Here is a 15,435-nt window from a genome sequence, read left to right on the forward strand (position 1 = left end):
GCTGTGCAAGTCATTGGAATAGTTTGTGACATCCCATGCAAGTTGTCTCATGAAACAAGAAATGTACATCTTTCTACATCTGCACGTGGCCTGACAGCTAAGATATTAATAAATACCATTTCATTAGTATTTATTATACCCCAATACCCCAAATTTGATATCTGGCTGTTCACCCATGTCTGTCGTATCAGTTACAAGTCACTGGGAAAGTCCTGATCAGATATTTTGTATTTGATGTTGTGCTTTATATTCTATATTCTGCCCCAAAGCCTTATCCATACCTTCTTTTTCTTACCCAGAACAAAATTTCAGAGCTAGTGGGGGGTATCTTAGGGATTGATTCTCACTAAGAATGAGCTCAAACCCAGAAGCGTTGAGTTGTAGGATTTTTACATAATTTGAAGTCTGAACACACTTTTTAAATAGATCTTACTGGAAGCTTCTCTAAATTCTCCACAGTTGTTCTTGAAATCAAACCCACATGTCCTAGATAGGCCTGGAAAAATGCTATCCACTGTGGCTGTCTGAAAGGGGAATATAATCAGGCATAGAGAAGCAGCTGGCAATGCAGTTACCTGGTTTTCCCAAGGGTTTATTTTTCGATCTGCTTTTGTTTACCAAATGTTGGTAAACAAAACATTTTTTATAAATGCAAACATTTGTTTACCAAATGTTTGCATTTATAAAAGGCTGGAAGAATAGAAGTTACGCAAAATAAGATTTATTTTATGGCAGTTGACTGAAATACATAAGCTGATAAGATCTTATCAGATCATTCTCTACCTTCTTCCATCCCAGAGTACAGGATCAAGGATTCAGCCACTGAAATAAAGCTGAGCAATTCTGTATTTGAAAATAGCTTGTTTATGCAACATTCACTATCTGAAATTAAATAAAACAAAGGATCATGAAGGCAAATGTTGTCAGGGGATTTCAGAAAGGATTAAAGGCTTTTTTGCAGCTATTGTCCAGTCTGGAATAACTAAAGGAGTAAAATATTTCTGCTGACCAAGGGTCAAGGTGGAATTTACGCCCTCCCATCGGCTGTAGAGGACAGTCTAGCTCACAGTGTGTATGACAGGTGGATGGGGCAATTTGTTTTTGCTTTTTGCAAATGTGTATACATGACAAAATTAGTGAGTGGGTACTACCTGTTGTACCCAGCCATGTGCTGGCTCCTGCAATCTTCCAGTCAGACACAGTTCAACACATTGAATCAGAACACCAAAGGAAGACATAGAAAATTACCTTTTTTTTAATTTCTTTTTTCTTTTTTCTTTTTTTTCTTTATTTCTCCTTGTAGCTATTTTTCTATCCTGGTTGCCTGATGTAAACCCATACATCAAAGTGGCACAATTGTGGCACCCAAATCTTATGTAGAATGTTTTAGCGCTCTGTAAAATTTTTGTTGAGGTTAGCATGTACAGCACAAACATGCCAGGTTACTGAGCACCTTGTAGGAGTCTAGAAGGAGATAACAGAATGGCAGGTGCTTGATATCTACTCCCAACAGTAAAATGAGCTTGCATGATTTTTGTCTCTAGCTGTTAATACCTTTCCTCTGTTGATCCTTCACAAATCCTATCACACGCCCCCATCACCAACTGCAGTAACTCTCACAAAGGCAGGCTGGCCAAATGGTCGGTAGAAGCTGTACAGACTGGGAGGTACAAAAGGGGCATTGAACTGTCTGGTTTCTTTGGAAGGGACTTAGTTCTGACTTAAAACCTGACAAATGCATCCCACTGTTTTGCACTCAACTGAAACAATTTTCTACATACCTTTGGCTATCTTTGTTTTGGATCTGTAGTTGAATGTGTTAAACTGTTGAGCTTAGTAAAAAGAAGGAAGCTGCTGAAGAGTTGGTACCTCCATTTAACCTTCCCTGAGATAACGACCGTGGGGTGTCTCAAAGCACCTAGATTGTCCTTCAGATACCGATAATGTTAGGAAAACAGGTTTCTTATTAAATACAGTGGCTGATTTTTCTTTTCAAGAGGGAAATCTTTTTCATGCTGCGTCATTGTTATTATTAAAGGTTTGACCGTCCTGCACAGTGTATGGCTATAATCTCTCAATGGAGAGACGGTCTGCTTTTTTTGCTGTGATATCACTGTGTTCATCCAAGATTTATTTTTTCTTTCTACCTCCTGTTCTTTTGCCATTGCTTGCCACTGTTCATAAATATGTGTTATCAGCTGAACCTTTCCAAATTTGCCTGGCAGAATGTATTTTTCTTTTCCAAAGGTCCCTATTTAATATGAACTGCGCTCCAATCATTTCTAGCACCTGTTCACTAGTTACATGGTGCATCAACAGCAATTTCAGAATTCTTCAATAGCGTGACAGCTTGAAATTGTCATTTCTTTATGAACACTGGATGCACTGAAATCACTTTAGTGCAGTTGTCGTTCTTCTTTGTACTCAAACATTAGATATGTTTTTGTGAGTTAAGATGGGTGGTGAACAGTTTTTCACTAAGCATCATGCTCAGTTTCCATGAAATGAGAAAGGGTCTTTTATGCAGGGCATATGTCAATGGGTATCCATAGAAAGGAGAACACTTTCTGAAGTGGTGGATATGGACACTTCATCTTACACACAGATGCTGCTGCTACATGAAGTACTTTTTGAAGCACTTAACTTCATTATAAAAACTGGAATAACATTATCTTTACTAGCGGGGATTGAATGCAAATAATGATTTTTATTTAATATATGTAGCACTGAAGAGAGAGATTTTCACTCAAAACTGAAATGAAGATATAAATTATATGATACTCAGCAGAGGTAGCATTCAAATAATTTTATTGTTTTAACATGTCGCACTAGGAGTATCTCAATGTAATTGCATGAATGAAGTGTGTACGCTCTTATGTGTGTGGTTGCAGGGATCATTATGTACCAAAATTTCCATGTTCTTTGGTTTGTTCAGGAAGTTCAATGCTCAGTGATTTCAGCAGAATATGCTGAAGGTATGGAGCTCTGCCCTGGAATGAAACTAGTAAGGAGCTGGTACTAGAGTGTGACTGGTCATTCATGCGTGGGAACTGAATGAAGAGGTTTGAAAGTGAGGAAAGCCACAGTGTTAGTATTTGCCTTGTGTTTCATGTCAGCAGCAGAATAGAAGTGAGATGACCTCTTCTCTTCTCTACAGGATTAAACTTTTGGATATTCATGTAGTGTTCTGTTAGGAGGCTGTGGCAGATCTAGACTATTTCTGGTCCTTCTGGTTTCACTTCTAATAACTAAAGAATGATACATTCTAACGTTATTTTACCACTTCCTGGATTTTTAGAAACAACTAAATAGAATAATTATAAATATTCTTCATAATATTGTTATCAAAATAATTTTTATTTTCATTTTATATCAGGCATGATAATAAGAGAATGAATTGCAGGAAAATAAGTGCTTTCAAAGATTGGTTTAGCAGTGGTAGATTATCTGCATTGCTGTAGTGAGATTAAGATGCATTACTATTGTGTTTAATTTTTGGAAAAGATTTTAGGCTTCAGTTCTATATTGGTCCTTAGACTACTACTATGGCACCCTGTTCTATAACTGGGATACTTAAGTCCTATAGTTATTTGTAGTCCTACAAAAGCTGCATAATATTAATTGAGGTTATTTATTGTGCAGATTATTTCACTACCAGTAGTTACTTCATGTAGGAATTAATATCTCTCTCTCTCTCTGTTATCTGTAGCACAGCCATGTAGAGTCCAAAAATAATCTAAGAAACCCATAATTCGTTTCATAGGCAGATAGTTCATGTCTTAATTGATAGGCCATCATAGTCAGCTTGCAGGGAGACATCTGCTAGGATGGTAATGAAGGAAGAATACTTTCTGGTGTTTATAGTTAAATTACTCTGCCTCTGGCTCTCTTCTTACTCTTGTGACATGTGTGACATAGCCAATACTCATATTCAGATGAATCCTAAATAACTACCTGTTTTCCTGACCTGTCATACAGTTTCTTGAACTTTGAATCATTTGTTTGTTATTATGTCACTATCTAAATATTGTGGTCTTTATCACTGATCTCACTACCTGTTTCTGCTACCTTTATCTCTACAGGGATGATCCAGTCATTCCTTACTGTCTATGCTGTAAATATTATGTTAACTTTGACATTTGTAATGGTTTGTTTTTATTTCCTCCATTCTATTCATATCTAACCCAGGAACCTATGTATTGATGTAATAAACTCCTCCAGTCTGAGTCTCCTTTGCTACCCCTACAGATCTTCAGAAATTGTCTTGTTTCCGTTTCAGTTGTTCTTACCTCCTTTTGTTCTTCCTCTTTCCAAAGATTCCTCAGTACTGTTCATCAGTGCAAATTGTCTTCTCATTCTTAGAAGCTTTTGTTGTGCTATTTCACTTTATCTATTCATCCCTCTTCCAAATCTGACCTTTATTTCTTCATCTTGATCTGTGTCTGAGATAATTAGTTCATATCTAGAATGATCTTTCTTTCTTTTCTAGTGAATAACTTCTCTGTTTTTCATTAAATTCTTCCATAAATGCTGCCAAGAAAACCAGGTCCACTGAAATCAGTTAAGAAACTCAAGTGACTTCAGGATTGTACGGCATGTCTTAAGCAGTCTCTTACCTTTCCTGTGTCAATTGCCCAGATTGTGTCATTTAAACAATTGCCCATTATAAAATTGCACTTTTTTTTTCTGCATGCAGTAGATTATAAGGTCTTGAGGAAGCATTTCTATTTGTCTGTTCATGTATAATAAGCATACAGTGCTAAATAAATTTTATTTCATCATGGAAATAGTCTTTTAACAATAAAGGAATAAGTTATTTAATTATGTTATTTTATCATTTAAAAGGACACAAACTAGAAAGAATGAAAAGCAGAAGGAAAATATATGATCAAACATTAATATTTTACTGTAAAATAATTAAATATCCTAAGGAAATAATGAAAATAAGTAACTTCTTCCAGATGATAGTTAAAGTTTGATGAAATAATAATAAAAATTTAATCTTACAGTTGAATGAAAACACTCCATATGTTGTTAAATATGGCTAAATTTGATTTCAGTTTTGCTGGTTTTCTGTCTCAGACAACTGCTGTTTTTAGGGATCAGTTGGCTACAAATAAGGCCCAAGACATCCCTAGTTCAGTGATCGTCTTTAACTTTTACCACATGAATTTCTTCTTAAGTCTTACTGCTGTCAAAGGTCCATGAGAGTAAGACAGAGGTAAGCAGCTAAACAGAGTAAAATTCATGTGTAAGAGGCATTTGCTTGTCTACATGGTGTCTACATGATGTATTTAAATAGTTAGAGATTAAACACTGATTCTTCTGGAGAACTAAATCGGTACATTTAGGACCAGTGTAACCATGGAGCAGAAACCTTATGGATCTTAGAGTATTGTTTTATATCTTATTTGTATTTTTCCATCTGCCAGTGCAGCTGTAGCAGTGGAGCTGAATGACATTCTTGCACTTTGTGTTCTGCATCTGCTCCATAACTCCGTTTATCGCTAAACCTTTTTGTTCTGTGCCATTCTTCACTATGTCTGTTCTGCTCACTCTTGATCTTTTCTCTGTTTATCATTCCTTGCACTCTAGTATGTATTATCATGTACTATATCCTTCCAAGATCATTCTTCACATATGCTGAGATTTTTTACAACTGTCTTTTTGTAATCTTTTGCAACAGACTCACTTCATGCCGTAGACCTTTTATTAAAACTTATCTTTTATTTCTGTATTCTTGAAGGCAACGTTATTCCTTCTAACAAGCTCATTTTTCTAGTCAGTAGCATTTGACTTCATCCAGCACCCAGGTCATTTTCTCTGTGTCCACCATCATCATCTTTGTGTGGCAGTAGTCATGGTAGATGCATGACAAATGTTCCTTCTGAAAAATTTCTCATCTGCCTATCCTTTTTGTTTTGCATAAACTGGTGATTTCCCCTGCATATCATTTAATTTTATGTGCCATTACTGCAAGATCTACAGATTGCTATAATGTTCCTGCAATCTCAGATACACTGAGTTCATGTCATAACTCCTGGTACTCCAGCTTGATGCGTTTGTTCCTGTGCCAGTTGCCTGTTTGTTTTCCCACTCCTCCTCCTGAATGTAAGTGCAGCCTTTCTGCAGCTGGCAGCTAGTATCTCGGGATATGGGCCTTTCCATCTAGTTCATATGATCAGATACTTGCCTAACAATGAATTCCTTGTTTGTATGAGTATCCTCTGTAATTGATCTGAGCTATTCACTAGTTTATTCTGGTGGTGTTGAGAATTTTAGTTCGGCAGTAGTTTAAATACAGAAGCATTCACACACTTCGAAGAGCAAATTCATTTTTCACTAAAACTTATCACTGTCAGCTGTCATACTAGATTGGTAAGCCAGTGAAAGCAGGATCAGCGGATGTAGGCTTGCATGGCAAAGCTCAACAGAATTATTTGTGAAAGTTCAGCCGGCTACGGGGTCAAAAAGTAGTAAAATACCCCTTGTACGTTTGCTCCTTGAGTTTTAGCTTGTGCCCATCCTAAAGTTAAGTTTATCATTGAGCAATTCCATCACTGCATTTACTATGCTTCAGGGTCATGTTGCTGTGGAAATCCTGTAGTGACTGTTGTGCAGCCAGCAGGAACATCCAAATCTGTCAGAATACAGTTTGCTGGATTGGGATGTCACAGTGAAGATTCACTGGCATTTAATAAATTGGGCAGGGACTTGGGCTCCTAGGCTTTGAACTGAAAAACAGTTCCTTAGTATTCACACTGCAAAGGTAGTTAAAGTAGGCGATCACTTTATACTCATTTATGCATGATATATCTCTGTACATCTTTGTAAAGGAATCTTCTAAGAAAATAATGCATGTGGCAAAAAGCCAGCCAGGGGATCAGCCAGAGGAAAAGTAACTGAAGCGCTTTGATTCACAGGCATGAATATTCTAAGTAGATAGATACATGTTAACTTTACCTGCCACCTTTAGCACATGCATTTTGTTTAAACTTGGTACTTTGCAGAAAACATTAGATGCTTTTGACACTGCTGCTGCCCACATTACTTTTAACAACTCAGCTGTGGAAGCTTTTTCAGAGCCTTGGGGTGTTGTACTTCAGTATGTTCATTCTTCTCAACTTTTTTTTTCTTTTAAACAAGTTTAATGAAACACATATTTAATTAACAACACACTAATGAATAAATACAAACAGATATGCCCCTGTACACAACCCTATTGAAGAATATCAGTGTGAATAATAAAAAATGAAGCCAACTTTACAAAAGGCAAATATGTTGAATAAATAATGGCTGCTACTATTTACAAAGTGCACTAAACAAGAAGGGTATCTCCCTTGTTAAATTTGAGGAGATAGGGAGAAAAAAGTAGAAAATCTGGTAGTATCCCCAATGTAATTCTCTCTTTCATTCCATCTCTTTGGTTCAGTTCTTTTTATTACACTTGCAAATGTGTTGAGCAGCCTGCAATACAGTGGATCACAGCTTAGGTGCTGGATAGCAGAGGATGAAAAGGTGCTGCTTCCAGCGCATGAGCTCATTCTTTCAGCGCTGTTCTTTGGCTTTGAGTGTAACGCCAGCTTAACTCCTGCAGGCATTTCTGTTCTTATTATGAGTGCATATTCATTTAAGAATCTTTGACACTTTTTTTGCAAAGAAGAAAGTATAGGCCTGTGTTATTTCTTTTATCATATTAATGTTCTTATTCTTTTTCCTGTCACCTATTTTCAGTGTCTTCCACTCCTCTTCCTAAAGTTTGTATAGTGACATTGTGCATTGAAGGATGTTTGACTTTGTGTAGTTTTTAGGTCTGACTAAATTTCAGTGGTGGATCAGTCAGTTTCTTCATTGGGCTGAATTCTGATCTATTTATCAAAGAAAACCCCTCCCGTAATCTCAGTCCTGATTTAAAAATAAAAATCATTCTGCAATATGTAGGCTATAGTGTCTAAAGTATTTTAGAAAAATTCAGAGGGAAACATGCAATAGAAGTATTAACCGTTTGTTAGGATTTATAGGAGTTATTTGTTATAACAACTTTGTTGTTTGTTTTCTGATAAGATACTAAGGTCAAGAGTGATGATAAATGCATAATGCAATGCCTTGCGTAATGCATCCTTTAGTATTTAAAGATAATGCTGTGGCCTCCTGGCCATCCGTACATTAGTCAAACTTTGAATTTTGGACCTCATTTTTTTTTATCTTGAATTTAAAAAAACCTTGCCTTTCAATATAATTATGATTTGTACTCAGCCAGCTTGTGTCTAACTGAACTCTGCCCTGGGGATTTGAGGATATTGAATAAGTAGTGTTGTGGAGCAGCAACATATTTTCTCTTAAGATTCAAAAATAAAAGTAATTTTTTAAAAAGCAAAATAACAACCAAGAAGTAGTCTCACACTGCATTCTGCAAATATACACAGAAATATTTCTCTTTTTAAAAACTGAAATATATCCAAAACTGAACCCAGCACTCATATTTTAAAAGTGCTGGGTTTTGTTCAATGCAAACAGATAAATGAAAACCTTTGTTTGTAACATACATATCTTATACATACAAGCATATATTCAGGATTTATTCCTATCGCCCTCTTACATCAGTGTAAGTAGGAGAACCCTTTCATGACAAGGGTATGGATCACCAAGAACTAGCAAAGGTTGTTCATACAGCAATATCAGAAAGCAATCAAAGCATATAGCTCACAGTTTGAGCTGAGTCATTTATTGCCACCACACCATACATACACAAAGAGCTCCAAATTGCAGCTTGCTTTATAAATAGTGTAGGGAGCTATTTAAGATTTTCCTATGTAGGGGACACAGCATCACTAGCAGGCTGCCGAGATTAGTGCTTGCATAGCTTGTTCTGCTCTGTCTGCCCTTGTGCCTCTGCGCGTCCTCTTGCTGGGTCTGCTGTTGAGTGCACAGGAGTGTGCTGTTGCTGAAGGCAGTGGAACAACACACTCCTGGGCTTGGCTCCCCCTCTTCTGTGGGCCTCACAGGGAAAGAAAAACTGTTGGTATCTAGTTCTGTGGCTCTGACAGCTGCTGCTGCTGCTGTCTTTGGATGCAATGAGCTAGTCCAGAAAAAGAGATGTTTGTGTAGGAAGCGAGTTTATGTAAAGGTAGAGATGCTTTCCTTAGTACAAGAGCAAAGAGAAGGATATGCCATGGATGTAAAATTCAGCTTAGACTGCATTGCTGAAGAGTCCTGAGCTGGCTCTCTCCTAAATCTAGTTTGTAGACTGGTGGTCAAGAATGGTGGCTCTTGACCTTTTCTCTGAGGCTTGCTTTTTTATTTATTTATGTTTTTTTTGAATAGAGAATTTTCTTCAAAGGTAATTAGAAATCTTGTAATAGAGTTTGGAAGCACTATGTCTTTACTGATTGCCTGCAAAAACAGCAAAGCTAGATCACAGCTGAAGACCTGAAAATCGCACCTGCACACTTCCTTAATGCAGCCCTGCTATTAAGTGGTGTTATACAGTTACAGTGGGAGAGAAGATCATTCTCAGGATCACAGTAGTGAAGGAAGCCATCCATGAGACTGTGTTTTTATGAAGTTCTGGTCCACACTATTAAAATTCTTGAGATTTCTCTCCTTGTAATGGGCTGTAAGTTCACTTAAAAATGATACTAAAAATGATTCAAAGTGTGTCTGCCCAAAGTATGGTAATTCTCATCCTGTATATTTATCAAAGTGGTCAGAATGCTGTGTGAAACAAGTATCTAAGGAAATTCTTCATTATTTCTTAGATGTGCTATAGTCAAAGGGCAATCACATAAAAATATATAGGCTGAAAAGAAATATGACAAAGCTATTCTTCTAAAAGCTCCTTGAGGAATATCAAATGGATCCACTGATTCAGATATGAACAACATTTTCACATTGGTGGTCCATTAGTCCATCTTTTTCAATGAACCTGAAGACAAGACATTGCAATGCAGTCTGGACATGCTTTACCCTCATCTTCTGTTACTAAGCAACTTCAGTGAAAATGGAAAGATGAACTTACTGGTATTGATGTGGTGGGTAGAAACACATCTAGGCTGCAAACCAGCCTGTTGCCTGTGAAGAAAAGAAAAATGATCATTTAGAGTAACAATAAAAGCCCCAATCAGACCGAGCTGACTATGATGCACACTTCTTTGCTGTTTCCTCTAGTTTTTGTTTAAAAATGTAAGATAAATCGTAGGAGAATTACAGGCTAACACTCCTCCAATTTTCCTGCTACCTCAGACAGACAGTAGATAGAAAACTACGACATAATGTGTGCATTGAAAAATGCACGGTGTAGCAAGCCGTCACCTCTCCTGCCAGTTATGCTGCCAGTGCACAAAGATGTTCAATCCTAATTGTGCAGGTTATTCAGTTTGTATGATCATCATAAAAGGTCTTAAGCAGCAGCAAATCACAATTCTAAAAGACTATGATGGTGTAAAGAGTAAAGCTATTGCTATTGCCAGAGAATGTCTCAGTATAGGACTGGGAACTTTTAAGATATACTAGTATACAGCTCACAAGTCAGCCTTGAAAGCTTGGCTAAGAGAATTGGGAGGTAAATACAAGCGTTCCCTGCAGTGCTTTATAGTTTCACTTTAGAAGGACTGGGGAGAAACAGAAAGATACTAAATGAATTGAGAACTTTAATCAAAAGGACTAAAAAAGAGATAAGCTGACTAGAGGAAAAAAATGCAGGTTAGCAAACAAAGAACAAAGAGTGTGTTTGAATACAATTACCAAGAAATAAGGAATAGAAATAGGGCACTCATGCAGACAGAGAACAGGGAGGGAAGGTTGAGCAGCAAGACAGGATTTTTTGAAGATCCATATGGAGTTGTACAGAAGGTATCGGAGGGAAAAGGGATGCAGAGTTCATCTGTCTCTGGGAACGTAATTGAAGTGATGGATGGAAATTGGGTCAGAAAAAATAACAAACCCCTCCTTCTCTTCCTCCCAATTTTCCTTCTCTTTCTTTAATATTAATGTATGTTATTAAAGAAACATTTCTGGAAGGCACTAAGAGCAGAAGCTGTAAGTATCCCTGCAGAGACTACCTTACTATAGCAAAATGTTCAACATTTGAGATTGACTTTCTCCAAACACAGGAGCAGTGGCTGTAAACTGCAAGTGAAAATAGGAAGATACATGAGAAAGACCAAACTGGACAGATCTTACCTACCTCTGGCTGACACCCCAGGGTGTCGCTCTCTCTTGCTTGTAGTTTGGCAATAGCAGCACAGTTTTTCATGCTAAAGCAAGCAAACAAAAGCCCGCCTTTCTGAACTGAAGAGTAAACAGGATATTGACAGTCTGCTCTTAAAGAAAACATCTCCCAGAGTGGCAGTAAGAAGCTGCTAACTGGATTTGGTATGTATCTAAAAGCTGTAGTTTAGTAGACATTTCTTTTGGTGGCAGTACTGGCTTGAGCAGTTTGTATTCATCACCATGCCATCCTGTCCATTAAGCCACCAACTGCTCAGGGGTACCATGGGGAGCCAGATTGGTGAAATGATACAGGAAAAGCCATCCAGAAAAGTACTTACTTTTAATCTGGATCCATGCCTTCATCCAGGTCAGGATACAATGCCAAGAACAACTGTACTGGGCCAGTATGTATTAGGAACAGGGGAAGGCTGGGAGTCATGGGGTGCAGGTCAGCTTAAGCTGGCAGTGTTACCACAAGAAAATGCTTAGATGCATCAGTGTTCTTTTGTTTGGGAAGAAAAAATGGAATTTGGTTCACTGAATTTGCAAACGAGTGTAATGTGGACACTGATGTACCAGCATATCTAAAACTTGGAAAAAAATCATGTGCTAGTATTAGTACTCTAGTAGAAATAGAGGTATATGGCTTGAAAGTCTGATTTTGAGACCTTGTAATGGTTTAAATGTTTCCGTCAATAATAAAGCTTCATCACTCTGAGGAACCTATTATTTTCATCATGGAATTTCTCTCTGCTGACATGCTGTTGGATGTTGAGGAGTTAAAAATACATATTCCATTGTAAACCTCAGTGAAGCAAATTGGTTTACCAGCTACTCTTCCATATTAAATGGGACGGGGAGGAGTTAGGTATTGTTTAATTTTAGGGTAGCTGCAGAAATCAGACTTGATATTCAAAACACTGAACAACACGGGTCCAATTTACAAAAAAACGTAAAGATTTCCTCGAGCCATGTTACAGATGCAGGACTAGGATGGTTGAAGGGAAACGTGTCAGATCTCAGGGGAAGTGAGTGTAAGTATTGCCCCAAAATAAGCTTGAGAACAGTTTCCTTTGACATGGGATTGGAATGGTAAGAAGGCTTGGGTTTCTGAACAAGAAACTCCTGATCATTTTTCATATTCCTTTTTTTTCCATTTGGATTTACAGAAAAATAATTTTGTCTGTACTCTTTCGGTATAACTGACTTGTCCCAGATACGTAACTGGTTCATACAAGCAACTCTGTCTCCCAATGGAAACAACTCAGTGAATCCCAGAGTACTGAGGGTCAGTACTTTATGATGTGTTTATTGACATACTTTATTTGAGAGGCAAAAATATTTGCTTGCTTCTCAAGGATAAGTGCATCCTTCACACAATGGGGAATTCTCAATTGTGCTTTTCTTCTCTGCAGTGACTCTTAAGATATTGATACTTTGGTATTCTGAATCAGGGCTGTAAAATACTGCAAGATTATTTATTAATGAAATTAATAATAAGAAGAATAATGAAATGTGCACAGTGGGCACAATGTCTTAGAGCATCTGACTTCCTGACAGATGCTACTACTTGATTGAGCTTTTGATTCCATTATGAAAATTTGGGTTGTTTTGTACTTCTCTAAGCCCTCCCTCGTAACAGCAGAAAGACACAAACATTCAATTTCTAACTCACTAGATAGGCTTTATTCAAATGCAGGCTTTCTGCCAGTGATTAGAGGTTGCAGTTGGCCAGATACTGTTTTAATTCATTCTCCTTTGGTCACCCAGGAAAACTGGCGGTAACACCAAGAAAAATGAACAAATTTCTGGCAAAATGGAAATTCACAGTACTTCAAAAGCCAATATATAAAACAGTATATAAAACAACAATACATAAAAGCTACAACAATCCCCTGAGGGTGCCCCATTTCTAGCTTAGAAAAGAAAAATGGTCGAGATTTAGTAAATACCAGATTACTCAATTCATTGCAAGTCGGTGAAAATTGCATTAATCAAGAGAGGTGGCTGTTGTGAAATGTCATCGTTTCAGTCAGCAGGCGTGTGACTCTTTGTTTATTTGTTTGCTTTTGTTTCTAATCAAACATTCTAAGTTGGGCAAAGCAAATAGATTAAGAAGCAAGAAATGAACAATGAAATTACTAACAGGCTAACAGCAGGCCCACTACTTTGGACGAGCCCCACTCGCTCTCTGCAGGTGTCAGATGATCTGATTTTGGCATCCAGTAGATGATTCTTCATTGCTACTCTAACCTGCTGAATGAATTAGCTCTCCAATTAGTGGTTTTACCATCATATTCATCTCTCAGGGAGGCTGTGTTGCCGTTGCAGTTTTTTCAAGGCATTTCTTGCACCTCCCCTAACCATTGCTTTTAGTGGTTCTTGCCCTAGCCAGGGCTCTGGGGCTGGGTAGCATACCCATATGATAGCTGTCCCTCACACAGATTCCCCAGCATCTGCCCTGCTGTCTGTGGAGCAGAAGGAATTGCACAGCTGGGAGTGTGTTCTGCTCACCTTTGTCCTTACGCATCCTACTAAGATAATATAAAGATACTTTGACACTGAATACTGTATTCATCTCAATGGGTACTGAACAAGATACATTGAGAATATTTTTATCTTTTAGCATTGTATTTCTTTTTTTCAAAGACAGTTATTCTGTACCATAGTATACACATGGTTTGCAAAGAGGTGATCTTTCTGTAGTGTGTTGTGAAGTGTCCCATAGGACATCGCCTGCAGTCTTAGGAAGAATCTCTCCCCCGTAATGTTTTACTGTGCTGCATGGGCCCACCCTTCTGCCACTTGTCTTCTCAAAGGACCAGGTATTTCTTACATCACTCTCTTTTTCTTTTTCTTTGGAGGATATTAGGCTGAAAATCTGTCATGAGGCTGTTCATGAAACTAGCAGAATAACGGAGGTCAGAAAGGCATGGAGGGGAGAACAGTCTCTGGAAACGCTGTATCTCACTCGCTAGAAACAAAAGCAGCAGAGAAACTAGAGCAACTAGAAACAGAGCAGCAGCAGTGACATGCTGAGCGGGTTGATGAGGGCTTATCTGTAGTCATGTGCCAGCTTGAAGCCAGAGCAGGGCCAGCTGAACACCAAACAGCCATAGCGCAGCAATTGTGTAGACACTTCAACACGTACTGTGTGAGGGAGGTCTGCGTTTTACCTGGGCTCTTTAGCTGCAAGACTAATACTACTACTCAGTTGCCAGACCAGGGCTGGTTGACATCTACCAACTTGGACCAGTGTGTGTTGCTGCTCATACCTGGCCAGGTAGACACAGCATTTGTTCACTTCCTAATAGTGTTCTATATTCACCCACAGCACTGTGTTTTGCCATTTAGGTGCATCTTTTGAGTAATTCTGCTCTAATCAGTGACATTACGATGACAGCAGGGGAAAATGAGGCCCAGCACCCTCAGTCAATACAGACATTTTGTCCTATCTACTGAGACAACATTTCTGAACTTGAGAGAGAGGGGGATTTCACTGGGAGTTGTGCCTGAGTGAGTAGGACAGAATTGGGCCAACATTTGTAAACAGGAGAAAAATTGAAGGAAACACCTGCTTTAGTTTTCAGAGAAAGATTAGTGTTTGTGATGGACATGTTTTTTCAGGGTTAGTCTGGCAGGTCTCTGCAGACAGCACCATCCTCCCCTATGTCCTTTACATTTTCTGTAAGTATTTCAAATGAGTTTGAACGTCTCAGAGGAACCAAACACTCGGGAGCAAAAAACACTCTCCTGCAGAACAGTAATGACTAAAATAGCATAGATCTGAGAATAAAGAGCAGCCTTTAGTTTCTAACCAGGACTAGCTAACTGCTGCTGGAGCTGGAGTCAGAGCAAGGATAACAAGTATATGTGGTCATTGGGGGGGAAGCAAGAAATCACCATGCACCAATACGTGTTTTTAAGCTCTATTTTGGGATTGTCAAGAGTTTTGCTCTTAGCAGCCCAGGCATGTCTATTGATTTGCATGCTGTGGTTTCTGCATGACAGATACACTGTAGATTTTGGAATACTTGCAGCTTGAAAGAGAACTCATATCAGCCAAGGAAAGCAATTCAAGAAAGAGTACTGATCACACTTTAGTCTTCTCAGGCACAGTTACTATCACAAGAGGAAGAAAGAGAAATAACGATATCAAATCAATAGAGAAAGAATGAGTCAAAAGAAGACAGTAGCGTATGAGGACATAAGAGAAAGGAAAAT

The 15,435-nt window shown here is 38.2% G+C and overlaps 2 protein-coding genes across 34 annotated transcripts in view; one reads left to right on the plus strand and one right to left on the minus strand.

The window, feature by feature from the left end:
• LOC311443868 (uncharacterized protein) overlaps positions 1-13,944 on the minus strand; it is a gene marked incomplete at its 5' end in the record, with an annotated part of 58,796 nt that extends 44,852 nt beyond the window's left edge. The window contains 3 exons of the mRNA XM_084534442.1: positions 10,019-10,071; positions 11,186-11,255; positions 13,876-13,944. Of these exons, the coding sequence (XP_084390568.1) occupies positions 10,019-10,071; positions 11,186-11,255; positions 13,876-13,944 (192 nt within the window). The remainder of the gene's footprint in view (positions 1-10,018; positions 10,072-11,185; positions 11,256-13,875) is intronic.
• LOC311443752 (uncharacterized protein) overlaps positions 1-15,435 on the plus strand; it is a 319,792-nt gene that overhangs the window by 192,003 nt on the left and 112,354 nt on the right. The gene's annotated exons all lie outside the window — the stretch shown is intronic.

This window comes from Aythya ferina (assembly GCF_964211825.1).
Source record: "Aythya ferina genome assembly, chromosome: 13".
Classification (NCBI taxonomy): Eukaryota; Metazoa; Chordata; class Aves; order Anseriformes; family Anatidae; genus Aythya; species Aythya ferina.